The sequence below is a fragment of the Sander lucioperca genome, chromosome 6, assembly GCF_008315115.2.
Source record: "Sander lucioperca isolate FBNREF2018 chromosome 6, SLUC_FBN_1.2, whole genome shotgun sequence".
Lineage (NCBI taxonomy): Eukaryota > Metazoa > Chordata > Actinopteri > Perciformes > Percidae > Sander > Sander lucioperca.
In genome coordinates this window covers 32,793,900-32,821,599 of record NC_050178.1, presented here as the reverse complement: position 1 = coordinate 32,821,599, position 27,700 = coordinate 32,793,900, and the positions used below count along the sequence as shown (strand labels likewise).

The window sequence follows — 27,700 nt, the reverse complement described above, 5'->3', positions numbered from 1 at the left end:
GGTGTTGTTGATCTGATTTAATCTAGCCATTGCAGGCGTGTGGAGATGGATTGAGGATTGATACAGGAAGCAGAGGCGAAGAGCCTCAAGCGGACGGACGCTACAGGCCACACACGCTGGAGACAAACATTTTGGAAGACTGATTCTTATTGAAAAGACTGTTTGAGAGACGTTTTCTTTTTTCCCACAACACAACTTTTTGTAAATACACCTTTTAAAACCTGAACCACAACACGGAGAGCGGGCTTGCTGGGTCCCGACGCCGACGAAGGGCTGGTGCAGACCCGACGGCAGAGAGGCTGGGACGCACATCAAAGCGCGCTGGCCGTCTCGACTAGGAAGACACCAAAAGCTAGCTGGCCCAGCTCCGAAAGGCGGAACTCTAAACGACACAGCGGCTGGGTGAGTCAGTTTAACACAGCACAATTCCTCTAAGGTAGGAAAGTATACACTCCTCCAGGCCAGTTTAGGTCTCTCTCACGTTAAATGCATCAGGCAGGGAGAGGAGACAATACCATTTATGTTACACGCTAGGTTAGCCTTTAGTAGCTGTGTTTCTTTGTTATACGAGCCCAGGTGAGCTTAGCGTTGTAACAATTGCGGGCTATCGTCTGGGATATGAATGTGTCGCGTGTGTTATTCAGGTTTGTGTTAAGTCAGGTGTTTTGGTGGCACGTCTTTGGACTGTGGCGTTGCGTGTTGATTAGACGTCGTAGTGTTTTATGGCACGATTTGGACCATAGCATCGTGGTAAGTTGGCGCGGATGCAGCCTACTGTTTAGGTTTTTTTTTTAAATGGTGAGTCGGCCTGTGTTTGGCTAGGTTTGTTGTTGGACTTTGGCTGAATAGACCCTGAGAAAGTTGAACTATGTTTTGAGATGTTCGCGAAAGTCGCAACGCAGCGAGGCTGGCCTAAAGAGGAATGGGTAAATCTGATTCAAGGGTCCCTAACAGGCAATGCTCAGGAAGCTTATGTTGCTCTAGACCTCGCTGAGGTTGCCGATTATGATAAGGTGCAACAGGCAGTTCTAAAACCTTATGAACTAATCCCAGAGGCATATAGACAGCGATTTACAACCCGGTCAAACCTACGTAAACTTTGCACGTGAACAAGAGGCAGATTTTGATCAGTGGCTAAGAGCGAGAGAAGTTTATGCCTTCAAGAATCTGTGTGAGCTGATGGTTATAGAACAGTTTAAGCAGAGCCCGACTAAGGTCATACAAACCTATTTCAATGACTTGGATGTTAAAACTGTCTAAAGTTGCTGAAGCAGCTGACGACTATGTCCTCATTCATAAGGACTCTTGGTGTGACAAACCCAGTGGTCAGGTTAAAATGACAGGAGAGTTTTGAAAAATGCCCTGGTGATAAAAATGGTGGTGGGCCAACAAACTAAGCCTTCTTCTTCCCCAGTAGACATCATTGCCATGTTGGTCACATCAAGTCCTGCTGTCCTCCTCTCCAGAGAAAGAAGAGGGTGGTTGTTCTGTACCTTGTACTCTTATTGGTTTGAACCCTGTTAACAAACATGTAAAAGCTATTGATAAAGCTAACTTGGAAATGGTGGATGGTTTCTTGTGTGATGGTATGGTTGCATTTGAGGAAGGGGTAGTTTAGGCACCGGTTGAGAGTTTTGGAGGTGTGCCGTCCAGATGTTTGTAAGGACTAACATTTTTATTGGCTATGCTCAGGTGGCAGTGGCGCCTGAATTTCTAGTGAAGGGTGTTCATTTCCTGTTAGGAAATGATTTAACTGGTAGACAGGTTGGGGTGACCCCCCTGTTGTCCCTCAATTCCATGTGAATTGGCAGTGACCAAGGTTTTGGAGGAGGAATATCCAAAAGCTTTTCCAGTTTGTGTAGTCACCCGGTCTGAAGCTAAAGCTGTTCCAGATCCTACTGTGGTGACTTAGCGTTGTAACAATTTAATTTAGTAAAGTAGTTACATAAATGTAAGGATATTCTATATTATTTCAATAGTGTAAGTTTACAAGTTTTGTGCTGCACTGTAGCATCTTAAATGTTCTAAAAAGCTGTTTTTCATGCGATCATCTTTTTAATATCACAACCAATCAGTGATTCCAGTCTCGGAAATATATTAAGATCTATTTGCGTCATAGGCTATCTGCAGTGATTCAGTGCTCTGTGGTCGCTTCGCCGGTGCATATTTTCTATTTTCAAGGAGCATCTGTTTTGTTTTTGTGATTATTCCAACGCCCATTGACTATTCTCTTAACAATACAGTGACCATGACTTTCAGTAAATGATAAAAGTATTGCTATGGAACGTCTCTTTTTTTATTACGATAGGACATAAGTGTGTTATATCTAATGCTGAATGGACACATTCTCATAGTCTATGACAATAAACAAAATCATTGTCATTTTCTGTCCTCAGGATTGTGTATAGACTTGTTATCTGTTAAGTCTTAATGCGCATGCAGGTGTGTGTGTGTGTGTGTGTGTGTGTGTGTGTGTGTGTGTGTGTGTTTGTGTGTGTGTGTGGTAGGGTAACAGTGTGTGGGAGTGCAATTAAAGAAGTAAATTTGCTGATTCACTGTCCCATAGTTCAGAAAAACACGCACACAATGACCTGGCAGACAAAATAAGGAATTGCTTCCAGGGTCTATTCGTGTTTATGCATGCACATGTGTAGGTGTTACTGTATGCAAATGCTGTACACTGCTTTAGGAAGGAGGCTGGACTGAAGGAGGAGTTCCATATTAGAGTGAAATCGGGGAAAAACAAGAGAGGGAGATAAGTTTACTGGACACAAGGCTGTCGTTGTTGTTGCCCAAGACTACGGCATTCAGGCTAATTTAGGGGAAGAGGAGGAGAGTTGGAGGAGGAGGAGAAATAAGGAGAAATAGGAAGCTGAGCTGGTGGTTAGAGAGCGGGAGGAAGGTGACTAATAGTGACTGTCACTCAGCCTACTGTAGCTCGGCCTGTGGAGGGAGAAGTTCCGTCACAACCAGTGAACCGGCATATGAATGCAGTAGTTGGCTGGGCCCAGACAGCAACAACATCTCTCTGTCAGGGAGTGTGTGCATTAACACGTGGAGGAGCAGATCTCTGTTGGATACACAATGTTGTCTTTGGGATAGTTGGAGAGTTGCTGGTAAGGATCTAAGTTTATACTCTACTATATGTATTGGTGTCAGTGTTTCTCACTGCCTGGCTGTTGAATACGGCAATGTGAGCTTCATTCAGGCTAATATGCCTTTATATCAGAAATTAAACTGAGCATGTCTAAGCAGGTTTTGTGTATTTTTAATAACATGCAGTTAAATTGGAAAAGATGCAGTAGCCGCAACAGAAGCAGCATTGGTTCAATTACTGTTGACAATAAACTGGTTGTTACATATTATGGTTTGACATTTCCAAAATATAAATAGCAACAAGAGATCTCGAGTCATCACTGCATTGTTTAGCAATGTAATGATTGTTTGTTATGTGCAGCTAAGTGGAGGCAGTATGTCAGAGTGATGGTACTGATAGTGTGGCAGTCTGGTGAGGAGACAATGAAAGTTACATGAAATCCAACTCTCTAATGTTAACTTGTATACCAAAATGGATCAATTTAAGAAATAAAAATGGTAAACTGAGGTCAGACTATTGAAAGATGCGTGTTTGGAGAGCTGTTATCCTAGTTCATAGGTTACTAGCACTACACTTGCAGCACAACAGGATGACTAAATGTACAGTATATCTGATCTGTGAATACCTGTGCATTGTTTTTTGTTACTCTGTTCTATATATGACTTGTTTGTGTACATGTTCTGCACAGAGCCTTTCTGACTTCAGATTGAACAAAATGTACTTTATTTTTCTTTTTAATTTTTCAAGGATCGTATAAGAAGTGGCCATCAATATCAAAATGTTACAAGCTAAGATTTGCATCTAAAGAAATTGTGGCATGACAAACAGCTTTTGTACCTGTCCTGGGTTTCCTGCAGAGGAAGTTGCTTCACCACTGACAAAACTAGGAGTTGTGAAAACTGATGGAAGGAAACGGGAAGTGATGCATTGTGGCTGTAATTGATGATGCTGGTCTATTGTCTTTCCTGTATCTCATTGTGTTGTACTTTGATTTGATATGGTTAAAAGTGTGTTTGTGCTGAAAACCTGTTGTCCTTTCCCCGCTAGTTTCACATCACTCTCTTCTCTATTATCAGTGATGCAGAGTGACCTGAGGAAAGCAGGACTTTGTTGACAGATTACCTCTGGACAAGGGTGTCTCTTGGTCAGCTATTTATAGACTGTGTTTAGAAGGTGACAGGCATTCTGATTCACACACAATGTTGATGAGTAGTGGTGATTCATTCAGATAACCTTCAGAAAGTTGGTTACTGTGCAGAAATGTTACGCTGTGGGCACTTTATGCCAGTAAATTACACACAAGTTTCTATTCACCTCAAGTTTACAAACAATCTAAGGACACTGATAATTTTACAGCAGCTGTTGTGCATCCAACCCTTAACCCCAGCCATGCTAAAATGTATAACAAAAGGAAGAGGGTGTAGTGTTTTGAATATTGTACTTGAGTGCACAACTAGGTTAGTCTTTTTTTGTTATAGAAACCCTATACAGTACAAGAACATGTTTAAACCTACTCATTTGAAAAATGGAGCTGTTAAAACAGCTAGAAACCAGATAGGAGAGCTGCAACAATTTGCTGTATGAAAAAACTGAACTAATTAAGTAAATCAAAGGTGTCTCTTGCAACAGAATGAAGCCTTAAAACAATGGAGAATATCATCTCTTCACACCATTCAGTGTGTGTTTATACTTAGGTCAAACCATGGTCTGTTGCTTCCTTCGCTTCCGCTCTGGAAATTCTTCTCTTTTCGAAGTTCTTCAGTGTGTGTTGCACACCTGCTGCTTCACCCTTCACACTAGTCCCAGTCACATATTTTATGTTACCGCTATTCATTCCATCTGTCCATTTTGCAGTTTTACGTTTTACTAGTACAGTGCTCATTGAAAATGTGCCTGATTGGAACGGGCCGATTGTTTGGCCTGTGGTATTGCTGCTTGTAGAATTCTCCAAAACCAAATTGTACCCCAACAGTACTTACAGAAGAACCCCAAACCACTTAATATGCAACTCCACTGTACAGCCTACTACTGACTTACAGTGTAGGCTACTTCTACGTCAGAGGAAGACATTGTGCTACTATATTTACCTGACAGAGAATGTGGCAGATTCAGAATTTAATCACAAAATATCACAATTAAAATGTGGAGTAATCAGACAGTAGCCTCATGGACTCATGGCAGTGTGCTACCCACCCGGCCCGTTATGAGAGCTAATCAGCACCTATCTGCGTTAATAAACCACAGAGACAATCTCGCATTTAGCTCCGGACAGTTTAATGACGGCGGCGTCATTAATTGTTTCGTCTCTTGTGCAATGTTCATGTAAGCAATCCGCTGTTGCGCCTGGAAAGCGAAGAAAAGTTTGGTTGTTAACGTTATATCCAGTAATCATGTAACGCAAAACAGTCAAAGTCGTTGAACCTCCCCCCGATGCTGTACAGAGCATCGTCAACATTTCTGCAATCAACCTAGGGGAAAGACTGTTAAATACATTAAAGTATTCAGTGTTGTGTCGAAGTTTGTTCTTTACTCTCTACTTTATTGTGATTGTAGTAATCTATTGGCTGTAATAAATATATTGTTTTTTGTGAGGGAGATATACGTTATAGGTGTAACGTTACAGGTACCCTGGTAATAGGTGTATGATTTGCTTTTTTTAAACGGCAGTATTAACTTAATAAGTTATAAATGGTGAAAGTTAGAGGCAAACTTTGCAAAAGTGTACTGGAGTCAAAGCCGGTACCCTCCCTCCCCCCTCTGCTGTAAAGCGTTCTGCGTGTGGCATCTGCCTGTGACGTGCAGGTTACCTTCCTCCCAAAGACAGACAGACAGACAGACAGACACACACACACACACACACACACACACACACACACACACACACACACACACACACATACACAGGCGTCCACTTTATTAGATAGATAACCACTGTCAACCAGACCAGTGGCCTTGGTGTACAGCTGAAAGCCCAGTTTACCCGGCTAACACAAAGAGCCATGCAAATAATCGGAGTCAGACAGCATCCCACACTCTAGGCTGTGTTTTGACAAAACTATCCTCAGGCAGGCCCAGAAGATAATTTCAGACCCCCATAAGTCCTCCACCCTGAGTACCAGCTTCTCCCTTCAGGCAGACGATTCCAGACAGATTCCCCCAGTGCAGGCTCAACCACTTTTTTGTCCTCATGTCCATTAGAGCCATAAATGGCAAGCCACCCAGAGCATAACCCCTGAAATGCTGCATTTTAGGGATCGACCGATACCGGTTTTTCAAGGCCAATACCGATTATTAGTAGTTAATGAAACTGATAATCGATATTTGGAACCGATATGCATATACAGTGAAAATGAAAATCATGAAGTCAAAATTAAGATTTTGGAATTTTACAAACTCCAACACAAAACTTGAAAAAAATGCTTTAAGCAATTATTTAACAAATTAGAAACTTTCAACATAATACACAGTAAAAGATAGTCAGATAGTGTTGTGGGAGGGACATTAAGTCAGACTCAGTGGTGAGTGAAACCGGAGCAGAGAGACAGACACAGAGCTGTAGCAGAGCCAAAGTAGCACGCTTTTTAATTAATTAACTTCTTCGGTTATCAAGCAAATAAAACGCTGATACAGATGATCTGCAAACTGCCAAAAAACGGCCTGATAATCGGGTCTATCCCTACTGCATTTATCTTAACCATACACATGTACATTTTTATTTTTTTATCATGATTTTATGTTAATGAGGCTGCTTACCCTTACTGCACATATTATGTACACTATTATGACAACTATTATGATGTGTTGTACAACGGGCAGTGTGCAATTTTGTTGGCTGGTGGCAGTCTGTGCATGCAATATGAGCATGTCAATGCAGAGTGGTAACTGTGTGTGTGTGTGTGTGTGTGTGTGTGTGTGTGTGTGTGTGTGTGTGTGTGCGCACACTATGTTGTGTTGAATTTCCTAAACAGCAGATACTGTTTGTGTATGATTCCAAGGCAAATTTCCTTTGGGACAGTTCAAATCTATCTTATCTTAACCAACCATTTTTTTCTGTTTCTTTCTTTCTTTTTGTCTGTTTTTGTTTGTATTTTTCATTTCATACCTCCATTGCCTTTCTTCATCTCTGCCCCATGATGTCCCCGTCACAGATTGAAATCCACTTTCTTCAACATCCAGACATGTAGTCAGCAGCATAAGCAGAGCGTACTTCCTCTTGTGAACTCTTTTTCCTCTCAAACAGGTAATTGCATGTGTTTGTCTCTGTGCACAAATGTGCTTCTATATTATACTGTAGAATGAAAGATCCACCCATTCAGTGATTGTGGAGCTACCCTGCATTAACACAGCTGGCAATCCTGACTTGAATGAAATGAGAATCATTATTTCTAGTTACCTCATCCACTCTGGTGTGCATACACAACCCCTGTATGCTATAACTACATCCCTAATACAGTGTCTGTTGTAATTAGTACAAGTGAGGTGGTAGCAGGAATATTTTTTATGCCTAAAGCAGCAATTGACCCAACAGAATAGCAGTTCTGAGTGTTTGAAAATTATCTGACTGTCCATCCGTCTGTATGTCTGAATAGTTCCATGTGTTATGTCGTGAAGGGATACAGCTGTTTGTGTGTGTGAAACCAAAGAGGCAGGGGAAAGGACCCCATACTTGCCATTGCCAGCCATGTCACATAATCCTACCAACGTTACTCGTTGAGTGTGTGTGTGGGGGCGGTGGTTTAGTTATATTGATAATTTAGGTTTGTTTACATGTTCTGAAAGACTCTACTCAAAAGCCGTCAGACGCTGTAGAGGGCACAAATGCATACAGACACATATACACCAAACAAAAAAACACACCCAGCTCAGGGGAACAGGCTGTTCTTGAAAAGGAGAACAGAGAGCAGAGGGGGTTATTTTAGTCATTAGAGCAGGCAGACAGAAAGCTTAATGCGGAAAGGGTGTGTGTGTGTGTGTGTGTGTGTGTGTGTGTGTGTGTGTGTGTGTGTGTGTGTGTGTGCGTGCGCGCGCGCATGTGCAGTGATGAAAAGACTGCTGAAGTCTGCAGTGCATTTGTAACCTTTGTGATATTAACATAAGGAGGTTGGACTAAGCCTTCGATAACCTGTACCTTAGTATCAAAGTATCAAAAGTGATTATCAGTGGTTACACAAATGCTACAAAATGATTTTACCAAGAATGACTTAAACTGCACGTCTTTACCCTGTCATGACTAAGGTTGAAGTTCTTTAACAGTATTTATAATGTGTGTGTGTCTCAGAGCAGGGCCTGGCCAGGTTAAGCTTACTCTGTGCCAGACATTTGAAGAGATGTACAAGCATATGTTTGATCTCCAGGCATTTCTTTCTACTTTTACTCGCCATGCCAAATTGCTGTGATCGCAATACAGTAATAGCATTTCTTTCTTGTTTCTGCACTTGTCACAATATCACTGTAAATTGTCTTTGAATTTTGTGCAGCAGCTGTTGCTGCATACGTGTGAATGCACATGTGCTTTGTTGTAAGAGAGCACCTGAGTTTATGTGTGTATATTCAGATCCCACATTCAACTGCTCAATGTTGGCTGTTGAAAAGGCATTTCTTGGCATGGCACAGTCAATTCTAAAAATACACACTCCACAAATTAACACCATGTCTCTGAACACAGGTGCTATGGCCCCACACTGCCCCCAAGTGTGTGTGTACTTGTGTGTTTGTGTCTATAAATGCGTATGTGTTACACTTTGCACATGTATATATAGGAAGAAACTAAAGTGGTGCACAGCATGTTTCATTTATTCTAATTTTCCATTGTGTGCTTATTGTTGGCATGTATGTTTGTGACTAATCTGTGGCACAATCCAGAGTTGACCTCTGATCTGGGCTTCCTCCGCTCTACATCCTCCCACTGGCTGTCAGTGTTTGAAGTGAAGGGGCTGTGACATCACAGCGTTGGACACACAATGGCCGCTGTGTGCTCTTACTGCGTCAGATGCCTCCTTACCCCAATGGATGTCAGGCAATGGGAAGGCCCATGTGGGAGATCATGCTGCCTGGTAGCAGTGTGTCACCATATGATATCAGGAAGTGATACCCTGTCAGTGTGAATGTGTTAAAGGACGTATATATCATGTATCATTGCTTCATCACAGTTGGAGGCTATGATGCACATAAAGCCTCTGTTGGAAAGTTAGGTAGTTTTATGTAAACATTGTTGCCACTGCATCTGGTGTCATAAGCAGTTTCATTTTGCAGAGCTTGGGGATTTCAAATAGCAGTTCTAATTAATATTGGCCAATGAATTGCCTGTAATCAATGAATGTGGAAATGTGTCTGAGAGCCAAACTGTGCCAGTTCCCCTAAAAACAGTAAATAACACTGTCGCAGTGCTGATGTTGTGTTATGGAGTAGTAGCTATGAATAAGTTGGAGAAGTGTTGACATTTCTGTATTCCATGTTCAGCTGAAATTCCATAGTGCAGAACGGTTAAACTAGCATGTACAGTATATACTTTATTATTTTTATATGGGAACCAGACAAATCTGCGAGCTCATGTTTTATTTGCTCTGATCTGATGGGCCAATCACAACTGTTTATCTAATATTGGGTATTTTTGAGACGAACACTGTAAAGAGGAGCACCGTTGAGGCATTTACGAAAAAAATAAACAACCAAGGTGGCTGCAGCTGATGTGGAACATTCTGTTGAAGCTGCTATGGCGTAGCCTGCCATCGCCAGACCAAATCACGAAAGCATCTGCCAGAGCAAACAAAACATGAGCTTGCAGATTTGTCTGGTTCCCAAGCAAAGTAAAAACACCTTTCATCTTCAAATTCTAATGGCAAAAATGGCAACACTAGTTCACAGACATGTTGATGCTACATTTACATTTTTCCATTGTTCACGTTTCGTTGCTCTGATTGGATTGGTTGTAGGTCTATCCAGTTGCGTCCAGAGGCATTTTCGTCTAATGCCCCTTGGAAATCGAAAATATGAAATGAGAGGTTTCAGACTACTTTGCATTTGCGATTTGGTCTGGCGATGTCAGGCTAACACTTTATGGCTTTCGGTTTAGCATGTGTAAAGCTACATGAGTTAATTTATTGGACCTGTATTGTGGAACATAATATGGTTAGCTATGCTCTATTTGGTGGTAGTCATGTCAGTTTTATCTTTATTTATAAATATAAAATTTGTGTTTAGTTTAAAATCACAAAATACTGTCTGTACAGCCTACAGGTCTAGCCTTAGATCCTCGAGTCATAGAGCATATGTCCTCCTCTGGCTGGCATTCCTACCTTGCCGATTGAGTTTGGAGATGTAATACCCCATTTGTCATACTCTTTAAATACACTGACTTTGTAGAATTCCACCACTGTGTATATGTGTGAACACACTTGTTTGTTTGTCAGTGTAAATAAGCATCTTGAAAAGGGACACCTACTACTACTACTACTACTACTACTACTACAAGAGGGCCTGCCTCTAAAGCTCCAGATGTTGGCAGTACGAAAGTTGTTCCAACATCATCAGTAGTTGTGAGCTTTATAGGAAAATCCGTGCTGTGATTAGTGTGTCTCTACTTATGTGCTTTTTGTTTATGGAGAGTCCGTTTTGGCAGTTTGAAGCTGCTTGTGGAGTCGGCTTGTCCTTGAGTCCAAGTTCGGGTACATGTTTGTGTTGGAATGTGTGTTTTTCATTGCGCATCTGCATGGGTGTGTGTTATTCATGTGGGCCATCCAATGGGCACAAAGCGGGCAGTGTGTTCCCCCTCGGTTGCTGAAATGTACACTTCGGACAACAGGCGGCTTCAGTCCTCAATAGGAGCTGTCCTTCTTATTGTACCTCACGCACAATGAGCTTTTCTCTCTCTCTCTCTCTCTCTCTCTCTGTCTTTCTCTTTGTGTCTTTTTCTCTTTATGACCATGTACAGACAGTGTTTCTGATGAGAGACTGGAGGAGTCATATTCTGATTGGTTGTTGAGACCCTGTCACTGCTCTTCTGTATGAAGTTGTCTCACAGTGCATTACCATCAGACATTAGAATACAGTAAAAACCTTGCCCTTAACAGGTTTCATTACACATGTTTGAGTCCAGACGAGCTTAGTCATTCAGGGGATGAACACAAGTAATTGCAGAAGGGGAACTATCAGTCCTGGTACTCCCCAATGTGTGCATTGTGAGTGTGTATGCGTGAGAAAGAAAGAGGAGGAGGTGTTGTACAGGGTTTATGGGTGTTCCCCGTCGTCCTTCTGCTCACATGATCACCCAAGAACACATGACTCCACATGATCTTTCACTGTTATCGAGGAAGTACCTCACAATTCACCCTTTTTTTGGAGAGACAGAGTTGGGGGGTCAAGAGAGTGTTACTGCTAACTTATCTTCACCCCAGTGCACCCTTTCAAACATGAGAATACATATGAGACCTTAATGGATGAAGTCAGCCCTACACAGAGAATGTAGAGATGTTAGCCTTGATATGTACTTTGTTTTGCTTTGGTTTGCACATCAGGGCCCAGTGCAATACTACGAACAGTCAATCATAATGGTGTGCGAATTTAAAACTATCACATCCTGTATCTCTTTTGCTATGATTTCCTCATGACCACTTGATTATTTAGCACAACACATGTCTTTCGGCTTAATCAAAGACATTGATTCATGATTTTGTTATACTACAGTTTTGGGAAAAAAAAAAAAAAAAAAAAATTCAAATCCCAAAATTTAAAATCGAATACCTACCCAACAAAGTCGAATATATTGGCCCAGCCCTAGTCACAACATTGCACACTTCCCCTTCTCCACTTACATCTCTCTCCTTATCACCAATGCACCCTTTAACAATTACACACTGAATCAGGCTTCTCTACAAAGAGAGAATGTCAGTTGAGGTAGAAGTGTTCACCTTGTTTATTTCCCTTTCCTTCCTAGGGCTCAACTCTCAATTTAATCTCCCTTCCTTTCTCCTCCTTAGCTTCCTCTACCTTTTCGGGCTGGACTGCGGTGCATTGACGTCGGCTCGCCCTCCCCTGCCCCCTCGCCCCCCAGCAATGGCCTCACGCATCGGCCTGCGGATGCAGGTACGACACAAGTGCCATCCACCATCCTATATGCAGCACATGCAAGCCTTTCATTAGCTATGGATATTAAAGTCTGTTTGTAGTGTTGTTTGACCGAGTGGACACTGGAGAGGAGGGTATTCTGGTCAATGTCACAGCTTTGTGGGTGGGCTATTTATTTGAAGGGCATTTACATGCAGCAACCACTGACACATTTGGCTGTGCTATTTGGCCCTTGCATATCTTAATATTTTTACTCTACATACTTTGGGTGGGTGATTTAATAGATGTGTGAGTCACCAGTTGTGCTCTCCTAACAGCTCTTATAACAGCCAAAATCATCATCACCCATCACAGTCAGTTTATAGGTCCCAATGCTTTAAAGTGCCCATATTATGAAAAAAACACTTTTTCTGGGATTTGGGGTGTTATGTTGTGTCTCTGGTGCTTCCACACACATACAAACTTTGAAAAAAATCCATCCATGCTGTTTAGAGTGAGATACGGTTCCTGAATGTGTCCTGCCTTCAGTCTCTGGGTGAGCTGTTCAAAATCAGCACGGCTTGTGACGTCACAAGCCGAAACGAGCAGGCTAACCGCAACCATTAGCTCATAGCGTTAGCATGCTAATGCTAATGCTAACGCTAGCATGCTATCTCGTTCTCAGTAGCAAAGCACTGCTACAACACACACAAGTTCACCATAATCTACAAAGGAACTACTTACATGTGCGCCCTCATTTAGAAGTCTCCCAGCTAATTCTGCCTTGTAACTGACCGAAGTTGTAGAAACAGCCTTTCGTTTACTGTCTATGGAGCTAGCTAGCTGACATGATCTACATCTGAGCTACTGGGCATGTGCAGTGCAATCAAAGATAGTACAGAAGAAGAAGAAGAAAAGAGGTCTCACTCTGTAGCTAAAACAGAGACCAGGTGAAAAGAGGATCTGCAGCAGTGAGAGAGAGCACTGCAGTACAACAAAAATATGGTGTTTTTTGAAAATTAAACCATGTAAACCTATTCTGGTACAACCTTAAAATACAATTATGAACCTGAAAATGAGCATAATATGGCTGCTTTAATGAGCATTCCTGTAATGTGTGTGTGTGTGTGTGTGTGTGTGTGTGTGTGTGTGTGTGTGTGTGTGTGTGTGTGTGTGTGTGTGTGTGTGTGTGTGTGTGTGTGTGGGTGGGTGGGGGGGTGTGTGTGTGTCTAGCTGATGCGAGACCAGCTGCAGCAAGAGGAGCAGCGTGAGAGGCAGCAGATACAGCAGCAGAATGCAGCCCTGCAATACATGCAGCATTGCATGGCTGGGCCACCTGCACCTACCCCAGCCATTAGCACCCCGCAGCATCAACAAAGCATGCAGGTCCCCGTGGAGGTTCTTAAGGTCAGTAGGGCTACAACAAATTGTTATTTTGATTATCAATTAATGTCTTTATTTTACATGTACTGATTATTATCAAATCAATTGCTCAATTAGCCAATACAATTTCAGAAACGTGTGAAAAATTCCTATCACAATTTCCCAGGGTTTCCAGAGTTCATGGTGATGACTTGCTTGTTTGTCAAAAAGTCAAAGATATTGAAATTACAAACATATGAAAACAGAAAAGCAACCATTGCCCACCTTTGAGAAGCTGGAACCAGTGAATGTTTGGCATTTTTGATTAATAAATGACTTCTATTTTTTGACATGACTGATACATATTCTGAAGGTTGGAAATGATTTATTGAGAAGGAAGTATGTAGAAGTATATTTTTTAAGATAATTTTTTTGGGCTTGTTTTGCCTATATTTAGTACAGCTGAAGATTGTGAGGGGGAGGGGGAGGGTGAGAGGGGACGACACGCAGCAAAGGGCCACAGGTCGGAGTCGAACCTGGGCCACTGGGGTGAGGACTGAGCCTTCGTATAACCAGGTGGTATAACTAGGCTCAACCTGGTGAGCTACCAGGGCACCCCGTATGTAGAAGTATTTTGACAGCAAAATAAAAATAACTTAAAAGGGGATTTGTGGTTTGAGACATTGTTAATTGAACACAGAATCCCCTTCATCCATATACACATAGTGTAGTAAAAGTTAGTAAAGGTTTCTGGTCAAAATGCCAACGCACTACAAAGACAAAGTGCTAAACAGATCTCATTGAGGAGATTGGCTGAAGAGAGAAAATATGTTGGTTAAGGGGGGTTTCAAAAGGACAGGGGGCTGTGGCACTTACACACCATTAATCCACTCACATGTTGCTGAGCAGGAGACAGGGCAGCAGGGCGCTGAAGAGGTGTTTAGGACTTCACTGGGTGTTGTGGCCTCTCACACAGCAGCACTGCCACACAGGGGAAAATCAGGGACAGATTAGAAAAAAGGCAGAGAGAGAAAAATGCGGTGGAGCAGCAAGCAGGTAGGGAGACAGAAGATAAGAGAGGTTTGACATGTTTTGCGATAGGACCGTCTGAAGCGATGTAGATAGTCTGAGTCAAACAGGGACTGATAAAGCTGAAGTGACATGTTGCCCGATTCCAAAGATGTTTGTGTGTGTCCTTATCTTTGATAGTGTGTTTGTGTGTATGGGTTTGCACAATACTCCATTTTGTGTGTGTGTGTGTGTGTGTGTGTGTGTGTGTGTGTGTAGCTTTAACTGTATGGGGTAATTTGTTTACTTTGTGTGTGTGTGTGTGTGTGTGTGTGTGTGTGTGTGTGTGTGTGTGTGTGTAACTGTTTTTTTAGGAATCTCAGAGTTGTCAGTGTCTTACCTTTCTTTTTGTAGATAAGGTCAACTGTCTGTCCATCAGTCTCACCGAGCCTGTCAGAGCTCCTGTGTTTCTTTGTACTTCATCTGTGCTGACAGTGCCGAGCCAAATAGGTTGAATAGTTACAACAGAATAGTTGTTCCTCTGACTCATGAGACCCAGATTCATTTAACGCCAATCATGTGTACTTATCCAGTGGGTCATGATTTGCCGTAAAAACATACACAAAGTAGCATGAAGGTGTGTTTATTGAAAAGTTTCTGGTTCATTTAAAATAATTCTACTGCTGGTTATAAAACAGAGGGGGGGTTTGGAGGGTTGAGGGGTTGAGTCTTTCTCTGTAGTAATGGGGAGCAGGCCTGCTCTCTACTGAGCTTTACTCTTTGATGTGAAGGAATGAGGCCTGCCCATTGCTTTATGTAGCCACACCAGAGGATTTAGTGGCTTTACTCCTGTTGGCTTTACTACTGATTTAATGAGCCTATGTCCTTGTGCCATCACAGTGTTATGGGACAGGGATAATGCGGTGTACCTCTGAACCACATTCTCAGTGTTGTGTGTTTAAATGTTAAACCATGCTGAGCTTATATAACACACTAAACATGTATGTATTCATTCATGTGATGGTTATTGAAGTAAGTGTTATCACTGTTTCTTTGTTTTTTCATTTGGCGCTTGAGCCGTTAAAAAATGCTCAACTCTGTGTATTTTATAAATGGACTGTAATGGCAAAAGGTAATATTTGCAGTAAAAATACCATTATGGTCACAATTGTTTTTGCTGTTGGCTTACACTTACAAGTGCATCCCTTTAAACTAATCCAAGTGCATCTTTTACCTTGAAGTTCAAATTGTAATCATTAAACTGGCAGTTGAATGCATTTGTTTTTCCGCAAACATATTAAAAACCAATTCTGTCATTATTTAACATATAAATTATAGATTATTGTTTAGTATTCATCCTTGTTTGTGAGTAACAGCAGCTTTATTTGGATCAGATTGTCTTTTAACAACATTAAATGACTATAAATCCTGTATATATTGTGTTTCCACCAAAATGTAGTGAAAAAGGAATCATTAACAGGATAAAAAAAGAATTGGATCAATGTGCAAAATAAATAATGGAATAAGAATTGATTACATCCTTTGACCGTCCTTCCTTTAATACAGGTACAGACCCACCTTGAGAATCCTACCGACTACCACATCCGTCAGTCTCGGAGGCAACAGGTGAAAGAATACCTGTCCACCACCTATGCTACCAAACAGGTACTTTCTGGATGTTATCTGTTTATTCCTGTTTGTCTCTCATTAGATCCACTTCATGTTTATATGGTGTTTCTTTTTAGTTTTTTTCTGGTTTGTCCAATCCACACAATATTGCAGTATCAATGTCAGTACTCAGTCATTAACACAATCATCACCCTCTTTCTCCCTCTCTCTCTGTCCGTAGACAGTCAATGCATTAGTAGGGCCAGTGCCGCCCTCTCCTCCCACAAACATGGGACCTACAGGGGGTTCAGCGTCTGCCCCCCCACCCCTTCACTCCCCACACTTTCGCACTGAGCAGCTCATGTCTGGAAACAGCGCCCCAAACAGCCCCATGGCCATGCTCAACATCGGCTCCAGTCACGAGACAGAGGTAGATGCCTACAAGCGTGGGCAGACAGTGGCATGAACATTAATCCCTGGATATGTTATAAAGTACAGTTTACAACAACCAGATTGAACAAATGTCCATACAATAAGACCTAATTACACTCCTATATAAAATTATGAGGATTGAAAAGTGACATTTTATGAAAGCATCATAATGATTTTATTGGTCTTTGGATAGCTGGAGCAGCATTTTTAAATGCATTGGTGTTTATGTGTCGTGCGTACAGTTGGTGTGTTGAAAAATGTGTTGGCTAACTGGCAATAACTGAGACTGGCTATCATTGGAATTTAAATGCTCCATTATGGCCTTGCTACAGTAATTACAGCTTAACAAGTGACAGGCGAACAGCAGAATGGAAAGCCCTTTGAACCTGGCAGACTTTGACCCCTCTTCTTTTAGTCTCTTTGAGAGTCAATAGTCTTACTAGTTAGACTCCTTGACATAGAAGTTATCTTTAAAGTCTTCTCTTGAGTGAGACATGCACCTGCACGGCAGTTCACCTGGAGGCCTGCATGCCAGAAGGTTTCAGGTGCTTTGTAAAAAATGAGAGTAGTGACAGTCTTCTCTGTATGGTATTTGCTAAACATGGAAATGTAGATTAGTTACAGCTTTTGTGTTAAAGTTAGCCATGATAGGTCTTTAAGCTTGTCATAATCACACAAGTAACACCCTAGTTTTTTTCCCCAGATGGATGAGGTCATTGATGACATCATCAGCATGCAGTCCAACTACGACGATATTCAGGCATACATTGACCCCATCCAGATGCCAAACACAGTAAGTAGAACCAACCCACCAACAGAGTGTGATTTCAAGAATCCTTTTTTATTGTCTTTATACAACTAATGTACTTTGCAACCAACTGTCCTTTTTCAGTTATATATTTTAGGTCAGATTTTTACCAAAAAAATGTCCTATATGGTCCTATATGTTTTCAGGAGTTTTCTTTTTTTTTGTTGCCTTATTTGAACTGAAGGTCTAAAGATAGAAGATAGCATATGATGTGCAGATTGTAAAGTCCTTCAATGCAAATTTGTGATTTGTGAATTTGGGCTATGTTAAGAAAAATGGCTTGACTTAACTTGGATACTTTGGCAACTTGTGTTTTCCTTAGAACAAAAGCAACATGCAATATTATTCAAAGAATACAAGTCAGTGAAGTAATGTCTTAATAAAATAGTGTTCTAATAGCATGAGAGTTAGATGTTAGTGTCCGATACAATTCAGGTGTTTGAGTGATATCTTGATTGGAGTCATTGACCTTTTATTTATTTTTTATTTAACCATTATTTTACATTGGTAGGCTGTTGAGAACAGGTTCTCATTTGCAACGGCGACCTGGCTAAGAAAAGCATAAGCGTGCAGGACAACATACAGTTTCACATTCAATACAATACAGGAATACAGAATACAATAGGCTACATAAAGTGCAGATTAAGTAAGCAATACAAAGCCGGTGCAAAGTGAGGTGTAAGTAAGACGATGGATATGCGAAAGTGATATGGTAATAACGCAATATACATGAATAGACAGCCCTTATTTTAGATCATTACTGAATTATTGAAAATGGTAAACTGACCAAGTAATTTAGCAGCTAATTTTACTTGTTATAAGGTAAAGAATAATTTCAACATTCAGTAATAGACAAAAGGACTTAATAAAATAGAGCTTTTTGTTTGTATGATAATATAATTTATAAGGAATACATTTGCGATGCAACACACTATATGCATGTTTTGTGTTGGTCCACGTGGTTCATACACCTTTTTATTGGTGCAAAGGGCAGTACACAAAACAGAGGTATATACATAGGAGTAGACTAAAATAGGCATATAGACGAAACAAGACAGAACAAAAAAAAATAGATAACAATATTGTTATTATAAATATGCAGTTGTTCTTGAAACTAAAGCTTGATTTATGGTTCTGAGGAGGCTCCACGCAGAGCTTTCGCCGTAGCCTACATAAGTGGCCTGATGTTTATACTTTTATACCGGCATGTGTGTTTGTGTGTGTGTGTGTGGGGAGTGGGTGATAGAGCGAGGGAGAAGTGAGAGAGTGACGGCGATTAGCTTTGGAGCAAGTAGTGACTCTAAAGTAGTGAGAGAAACAAAGTGTCTCCCCTGTGCTTTCTGACCAAGGTGGAAAATCTGTAGCAGGAAAAGTTAACCCTCTCCTTGATTTCATGTTGTTTATGGAGAAGGAGAACCAGGAAATGAGTCGGGGGAAATGCAGCGCTACCAAGCCACGGTCGAGCGACGTGCGTCGCCGCGACACGTATTTACATTTTTCTAGAGGTGTATGTCAGGCTACGGCGTAGGGTCGGGCATAGGTGTGTGTACGTACTTACGTAGCAACGGCGTAGTTTTTATGCAGAAGTATAAATCAAGCTTATGGGTGGTTATGTAGAGCACACGTGCACACTGAAAAATAAAAGACAGAATTATAATAAATAAATAATAATAAAACAATATAATAATAATTAAATTAAAAAAAGCAGAACTTGGCACCCCTGGTCACCTTCCATGGCCCTGCGGGGGTTCTATGGCCCAGATGGAGGTCAGCTGGGCTGGACCTGCTATACACTCAACCTTTGGGAGGGTGCTAGCCCTTTGCAGATATATGTGGCCCCTTCTCTAATGTTGTATTCATGGAATATGTAGTCCTCTGAAACCCTCATCCACTTCAGGTTATATTTTGTGCTCAGTCTGCCCTAAATGAGTCATAGAGCTGGATATGCAGTGTTGTCAGTACTCAGACATTGGATTTTCAGTAGTCTGTAATCGCAGTTCCTGCATCTGTGCAGTCTTTCTCTGTCACCTCTTTCATTTATTCTTATGTTCTTAGTTTTTGTTGCTGTTATCAGGGATGGTGATGGTGTTTGTGCAGTTGTTAGTCCTGTTAAACCACAATACGTGTAACAAATGTTTAGTGTTGCAAGGCAGCCATTGTAATTTTGTTCTACACCTGCTTTCTTGGTTGTCAGTTTATTCCTGCATGTCCCCATATGTCCTTATGCACCCATATACCCAGTCACACACATACACAAACTCACATACATACATGCAAACGTGTATAATTGACTCCAGCACTAAACATTCCATCCTTTAACCATGCTGGACATAGTTAGAAACTGTAGGAAAGACATGTCAGATGAGGACTGTACAGTGCTTTGTGTCTGAGGGACCAAACTCAGAAAATTAACAATTAAACTGCCAGCAGTTAGAGTTCAACTTGTTTACAAGATATTCTGAGAGAGAGAGGGAGGTGGAGAGGGGGAGGAGAAGATGGGAGGAGGGAAAGGGGGATGAGGGCAATTTGTGCACGGGGAAAACAGGCTGAAAGTCCAGTTAGGGGAAAGTTCACTCTTGTTTGGTGGGGAGCGGAGGTAGAAGAAAGACAGGACCAGTGTTGCTGAGGTCAGTCTCCCAAGCCAGGGGCGGCAGTGCCAGAGAGACTTGTGTGTGCTGCTGGTGCTTGAGAGAGAAGAAGAAAGACTGCTGGCCTAGTGAGGGAAGGAGTAGAGGATGAAGGAGATGAATAAGACGTATGCCATTGTGGAAGTTATTGAAGGAGAACAGATTCAGCTGGTAAGACACTGAAGTGCTGTTATTTGTCAGACTGTTTTACATGACTTTGGTTAATGTTGCAGGAGTTTAGCTTTCGCTCTGAGTGAATCTCAGGATGCAGTGACGGCTCTAACTCCCAGCCTCGGGTCCCTGATTATAAAATGAGCCACAGCAGGGGCGGCGGGGTGGGTGAGGTCTTCAACCTTTTTTTTTGTGTGCACGTGATAGTTGGTTTTGCAAGACTGGAATCAGAATTATTGCACTTTTGAGTTGATATTGAGCGTCATGTTGGGTTTCACCATGCAATTAGAGTATAAATATTAGTAGGTTCAACTACTGTAGGCTCATCTCATTGAGTGGTCGTCTATCTGACTGTGTGAGAGAGGGAAACCCAAACAGCCTTCGGTAGCTGTATCTGATAATATGTCCTCTGTTGATGAGTTTAATCAATGTGTGTGTGTGTGTGTGTGTGTGTGTGTGTGTGTGTGTGTGTGTGTGTGTGTGTGTACCTTCTTTTAACATTACACTGATTGATTAGATAAGGCGATTGATCAACCCTGAGGATGATCAGTGTGTGAGCACAACAAAGCAACTGGGGGAGGAACACAAAGCACAGATTGATAAGTTAATACTGCTGCATTTTCAGAACATGTTACTAATGCTGTGTAAAGTGTTTTGTGTTAAAATAAACTGGAAACAGAACTCAGAGCCTTATTCCCAACTGACAGACCAGTGCGCAAAATGCACCTTCTAATCCTAATGGGGATTAAGGCGGCAAACTCCATGGAATTCTTGGAATCTCAAAGTTTAGTAAAAGCCCGGAACACCACTGAATACCAGGCACAAGTGATCAGTTCAACTCTTAAGTGTGTATGAGTGTGTATGGATGGTTACACTGAGCCATATTGAGTCCCAGTCACGCTTGCTTTTTCAATGGAGTTAGATGGGTTTTTAGTGGAGTGGGGCATTGTGAGAGGTAGGCTGCCTGGCCAGGAAATGGGAGGTCACTGCAGAAGCATGGAATAAAAATAAATTTGAAACTGTGTTTTCTTTCTAGCATCAGCAGAAAAAATGAGGTTACCATAATAGGATGGGGCTTTATAATCAAATATTATTTGGGATTTTGTCATTTATAATGATGCACAGTTTTGCATTTAAAACTTACAGCTGAAAGCAGTTAATATGACAAGTTTTTTCCAGCCGTATTATGTTGTTTGAATGTGATGAATTAGAAATGTTCATTTCTAAACATAGTAAAAATTTTAAACATTTCTATATCTAAACCTCACATACAATAACAGTTGGCAAAGGTATACACCATGATAATGTAATTTCCTCCTCACTAGTAAAGATGTATTCATCTCTTACAAAGCATATCGTTTACATACAGAAGTGAACCTGTGTGTGTGTGTGTGTGTGTGTGTGTGTGTGTGTGTGTGTGTGTGTGTGTGTGTGTGTGTGTGTGTGTGTGTTTGTGTTTCTGCATGTGAATGTGTTTGATCTCACACAGTAGCAGATAAGGTATCTTTTCCTTAAAGTTCTTTATCTCTCATCTCTCATTAGCAGTGTCACATTTGCCCTCGCTTCATGGAGTACGATACGATTCGTAACAAGGCATAAAAAAGTCCATTGCACTCAAACCATACAGTACAATTAAAAGGAAATCATCTCTTTTTAGGAGTCCATACAAAACTAAGTTTTACACAACGTCTAAAGTGCAAGAGTTAGGAGACCACTCCACAGGTGTGAGTTCAGGAGCTGGAGAAGGCAGAGGAGAGAAACAAGCCATAAAGAGAGATAAAGTAGATAGGATGATAGTCAATCATTGCTGTGTGTTTGGCAGGCTGCTTTATGTGTGATATTATTGCATTATCTCCTGCTATCGGTTCTTTACAGCACACTTAACATGAACACTGACTTTATAAAAATACTTACCAAGGTATATGGAGCTGTAAATGGGTAGTCTAGGAAACAGATAGAAATAATCTAGATTTAACACCAGTGTGACCTGAGTTTGATTTAACGTTACTTATTGTTTTAATTACTTTTTAAAATGTAATTCAACTTTAACATTCAGTCCTCTCATATTATAGTTAAAGCATCTGTTCATTGACAACAAAGCATTGTATAGAGGTACACATAAATGCTATTCTCTCTCTACTTTCATTCTGCACAGCTCACTTAATGAAGTGATTTTAAAACAAAGAAGTCATTTTTTATTTGTGGATTGTTGGTTTTCTAAATGTGTATATTTGTTGTGTGTATGTGTGGCTGTGTGTCTGCGTCCTCCCCAGCTCCCCCTGTCAAGCAGTCACCTGGATGTGTATACAGGTCCGGGGATGAAGGGTCCAGCCATTGCTATGACCAGCAACTCATGTCCTGCCAACCTGACCGTCAAAAGAGAACTGTCAGGTGCGACAAACCAAGCATTTTTTTTTAAACTATTGCGATCAGCATAAGTTATATAAAAGACTGTCATTGATTGAATGTAACATATTTGCTTCCTACAGTACCTCGTCCTGTAATTTATGTTGTGGCATTTGTTGACGCCATTCATAAACTGCTTCTGTTGAAAAATGGCACAGTCTCAGCCATTAGTTAATCACTTTTTGTTATTGCAAAGACGCAGAAGCCCGTGCGCTGGCCAAGGAGAGACAGAAGAAAGACAACCACAATCTGAGTAAGTCTTTCCCTCAACATGCTCTACCCAAATCCTAAATAATGTACCACCTTCTCTACTTTCTCACCCGCAATACTGCACATGCCCTTAGAAACATGTACACACACACACACACACACACCAATAATCTGTCTCTTGCAAGAAAGGTTTTATATAGCCTTGTGCTGATTTAGCTGACATAGTGCAACTAGTGGATGTTTAACCTGGTAAGTTCTGCTGTCCTGGCACTTAAGTGTAATTACCTGTGACTGTGTGCGTGTGCGTGTGCGTGTGCGTGTGCGTGCGTGCGTGCCTAAAGTTTGTCCCTTTTTGTCTTTTACTGTGTATATCCAATATGCACTGATCTGTGCTTTTCTCATATGCACTACAATGGCAACCATGTGGATGCTATACAGTACATACTTGAGAATTGACTTTTGTAGTTCTAAAGGCTACAATTAGCCTTGACATTTTTTTATTATAAGTGCTGTCTTTAATGTCTTTGATTTCTCTGTGCTATTATATTCATCGTATATTTTCCTCTGTCTCCCCTTTGTCTCTTCTTTCCTCTTCAATAGTTGAAAGGAGGAGGAGATTCAACATCAATGATCGTATCAAAGAGCTGGGCACCATGATCCCCAAAACCAATGACCTGTGAGTTGCTTATATAACAATGGATGTTCAGTGTGGATACTTTTTGGAATGCATTCTGTTACTGCCAGTTACTTATCTATGGAAATGGCCTGTATATACTTTACTGTGTGCATAGTGATGTGCGCTGGAACAAAGGCACTATACTGCGGGCGTCTGTGGAGTACATCAAACGAATGCAGAAGGATGCACATAGGTCAAGAGAGGTGGAGAACAACTTCAAAAGGATGGAGATGGCAAACAAACAACTGATGCTACGCATCCAGGTAACACACCTACACACACATGCAGAGAAACACAATCACAACAAAGACAGTAAACCGAGACTGACGATGTTGCCCTCTGCCCACTGTCTACAGGAGTTGGAGATGCAGGCTCGTATACATGGCCTGCCCAGCAACTCTCCTTCTGCCCTGAACCCGCCTGACCTGATGCCTTCTTATATAAAGCAAGAGACCAGCCCAGAGGAGAACCTCTCTCACCCCCTGGCACACGCCCACCACCAGCCCCAGCACTTACCCCAGAACCAGGGTCATCCCCAGGCCCAGCAGCACCACTTCCTCCCGCAAACCCACCTCCACCCCCAGGGCCAGGTTCAGCAACAGCACAGGCAGCTGCCCCCGCTCCCCCAACACCTGCAGCAGCCCCAGCCACCCATCCAGTACCCAGCTGTAGGCAGCTCCCAGCCCTTTGACTTTACCCAGTCGCTGGACTTGTGTGATGGGATACCCGGCTTCTCAGACGGCATGTCGGGGCTAGGCGACCTGGGTGGACTGGACGTCCAGGGGACGAGAGGCGAGATGGGCTTCCTGATGATGGACGAGCCCTTGTCCCCTATGGGAGGAGACCCACTGCTCTCTGCGATGTCGCCTGAAGCCTCGGTCGACTCCAGCCGCAGATCCAGCTTCAGCATAGAGGATGGAGACATACTGTAGACACATACGCACACACACACCCACATTCACAAATGCATACACAAGCACATGCAGATGCAGAGGTTTCAGAAAGGTTGCCGTGAAAATCAAAATCAAAAAAACAGCATAAAAAGTGACAGTTCATCAGCACAACACATTTACAGCACAGGAATCTACCACCAGACATGACATCATTCACCCAGTACATACCCATACATACACACACACACACACACACATATATATATATATATATATATATATACATCACACAGTTTGAACATACACCGACGACACTCATTTGTGGTACAATTATTTCCCCTTAACGACACGAGCAAAAGAAGGTACACGGCCCTCACACAGTTGAAAACATTCTGCATAGTGCAAACGTTTGCACGCACACACACAAGCGCATGTGAGATAAACTGTGCAGCTTGAAACTTTGCCCACAGAGCATTTACAAGGGGTGAACCAACACTGCCAGGTCAGGAGTTATATAGCACATGTGGCCTTGTTTCCATAAAGGTGACTCTGAATCATAATTGAACCAGGGCCAAAACCAGCAGTTAATTAGATTGACGTTATCAGATACAAGGACAACCGAGTGCATTGTCTCACTTGATAGAGGACAAGTTATTTTCTCCTTACATCAACCTCTTTTAGTAACCATAAATGATTGAGTAAGCGATAGTGAATAAAATGGAAATAGCTTCATGGTCCTGCATGCATAATTGATCTTAAGGGGGATGCAGTCCAGTCAGATTGTTCTCTTCCACCATCTGTTATTCCAGTGTCGGTTTTAGCCTCTAGCACAAGCTGTTTGGTGTTTGACAACGATCTGTGTTAGCCTGCTAAGTTGAAATGTGTTCTTAAAGTGTCCACATTTTAAAACTCACTGGAGGAGGCAGATACTCCAGCATTCAGCAAAGCCCCTTTAATTTATTGCATATACCCCACTTCTAGCTGTAATTGTGGTCTTCTCACAAACACATACACATGCAAACACACACTGCTGTCCCCCAGTTTCTACACCTTTCAACACTTGACACTGCCATGACCTTTGAGGGAGTAGAGAAAACATTTGGATGGTCTCCCGAATACAGCGTGTCGTCCACAACTGTGAGGTGTCAAAATACTCAGGTACTGTAACAGAATACACAAGCCGGGTCATTTTTAAGCAGTAGCAGATGTTAACCTGAACTGTGTCCGGCTCATGACCCCTATCAATGTGCCTTTTCATTTTTGCAGCTGCTGCTCTTCAAAGGCGTGTTTTTATAGGTTGGAGATCCTAACCAGAGTTTAGATTTAATATCAACTTCAATTATGCCTGTAAATGCTTTAGAGTTAGCTTCTGTACCATCTATACCTTTGTTGTTGCAGGAGATAAATGTTTAATTTTTCTCTCACTAATTGAATTTGTAGGGCCCAGCTTGCATGAGAGGCCCAGGTGAAGGAAACATTTGGTGGCAGGGTTTAATACTGTAGAGAGAAAGAGTTAGTTTGTCTTAGCTGGCAGCGTAAGTAGTGTAGTCTTCACTGTAAAAGCACACACTTGCATGCATTGTCGCTCTCACTCAGTTCACAAACAGGCATGCGTTAAAAGGGCAGATGCTCACCTAATACACACACATGATGAACACGTACAAACAATACATACAGTGCAGCCGTGAGGCTGTTTTCAAATCAGCTTGTAAACAAGTCTCCTGTGCTTCAGTCTCTCCCCGGACGAGCTGAGTGAAGCTGCCAGCTGCAGAGGTGAAACTCAGGTCTGCTGTCCAAAGTGCCACCTAATGAAAATCTGCTATCCTACTGGTTACAGTTGTCACGGCGATGGTTGGGGAAGGCTGAGTTGGACCTGACTTGTATCTCTGCTGTGGTAGACCTGGAGCTTGGCTTTGATTTGATATAGCTTATGATCAGTACTGATAAAAGTAGGAAAAAAAAACGTTGATGGTGATTTTTTTTTTTTTGATTAAAAGAAGTGTTTGTTTTCTTTATTATTATAGTTTGTTGTTTATTATTATATCTCCCAAAGCACTGGAAACTATATTGTTGTTTTGACTTTGTACGTGGAAGAATTATTGAATAAGATTTATTTCAGATGTTATATGTCACTAAGCCACTTAAATGTATTTTATTTGTATTTGTTTTAGTTCTATTTCAATTTTATTTCAAAACTACCCTTTTTTCTCAGAGCCATTTTCAGTATGCACACTGTAAAGGCACACACACCACCAATGTTTTATTGGAGAAGGAGTAAGTTGCCGTTTATAAACTTCCTGATTTCAACTGACTTTATGAAGAGGTTATGTACATTTATGATGCCATTTTTATATGATTGGGTTTTTATTTTTATCTCTATTTTAACTTTTTGGAGCCAGACAGAAACTTGATTATTTGATTTGATTGAATTCAAATTGCTCATTGTATGAATGTAAGCTTTACTACTGGTTCTGGTCAGACCGAAGCAGGTCGGCGTTTTCGCCATGCCTCCTTCCTCCCTGACTTTGGTTTCCATGGAGAACGGAAGACGACTGACTTCACATAAACTCTGAGACGAGGAGTTGTGGTTGCCATGGCGTGGTATCAGTGACTCTGTGTTGGTCTCTGTCTTTCTGCCAGAGTTGTGCCTTTTCCCTGTCAGCCACAGTTTGACTTTTGTTGTACTTTCACCCAGCCAACACTCCAAAGAGCTGCTCAGGCCTCATCTACTCTTCCACTAGAGGGCGCTCTGCAGGCAAACTACACAGGGAAAAGTGGTTCTGATTTACTGAGAATATAAAATGTTTTACCAGAATCCATTCACTGGCTTTTAGTGTTTTTTTTATTGATGTGACTTGAGAAGTGTGTGTGTGTGTGTGTGTGTGTGTGTGTGTGTGTGTGTGTGTGTGTGTGTGTGTGTGTGTGTGTGTGTGTGTGTGTGTGTCTGGTCCCCACAAGGTTAAAGTCTCCATTCACTCAAAAATGTGTTTTGCTTATTGTGACTTAGATGTTTGACCCTCACTGTGCATAATGATGGTATGTGCAGAATTTGACCTTTTTTTAAATTAATCTGCTGAAGAGAAAGTTTCTCTGTGCTCGCCTTAAGTCTGAGTTTAAAATGTGTATGTATGAGCTGATTGTGTGACACTTTACAACTAGCTTTGAAGCCAATTGTTGTGCAGCATGAGACTTAGACAAGTGTGATGTGGGAATGTGAAGCATTCAGTGCACATACACTGAGAATGGACTTTTAGTTAAGTAGGAGACATTTTGTGTCAGGCGCTTTTGAAATGAACAATATTAGCATGTTAGATTCTGGAGAATGATCGCAATTCAGGAATATGAAAAGGATTATTTTAT

At 41.6% G+C, this 27,700-nt stretch overlaps 1 protein-coding gene across 11 annotated transcripts in view; it reads left to right on the top strand.

Moving 5' to 3' along the window:
- Positions 1-27,159, top strand: part of tfeb (transcription factor EB) — a 40,666-nt gene extending 13,507 nt beyond the window's left edge. For 2 of the 11 annotated variants that reach the window (XM_031323295.2, XM_031323286.2), the window contains 12 exons: positions 36-402; positions 7,246-7,337; positions 12,073-12,178; positions 13,373-13,546; positions 16,076-16,174; positions 16,359-16,547; positions 17,253-17,342; positions 22,429-22,546; positions 22,758-22,814; positions 23,372-23,447; positions 23,554-23,710; positions 23,804-27,159. In XM_031323295.2, the coding sequence (XP_031179155.1) occupies positions 12,149-12,178; positions 13,373-13,546; positions 16,076-16,174; positions 16,359-16,547; positions 17,253-17,342; positions 22,429-22,546; positions 22,758-22,814; positions 23,372-23,447; positions 23,554-23,710; positions 23,804-24,379 (1,566 nt within the window). In that variant the 5' untranslated portion in view covers positions 36-402; positions 7,246-7,337; positions 12,073-12,148 and the 3' untranslated portion in view covers positions 24,380-27,159. Of the gene's footprint in view, positions 1-35; positions 403-2,668; positions 3,117-7,245; positions 7,338-12,072; positions 12,179-13,372; positions 13,547-16,075; positions 16,175-16,358; positions 16,548-17,252; positions 17,343-22,428; positions 22,547-22,757; positions 22,815-23,371; positions 23,448-23,553; positions 23,711-23,803 lie in introns of those variants that run through there. The other 9 variants (XM_036002183.1, XM_036002182.1, XM_031323278.2 and 6 more) reach the window with 9 other exon arrangements.
- The last annotated feature ends 541 nt before the right edge of the window (positions 27,160-27,700 follow it).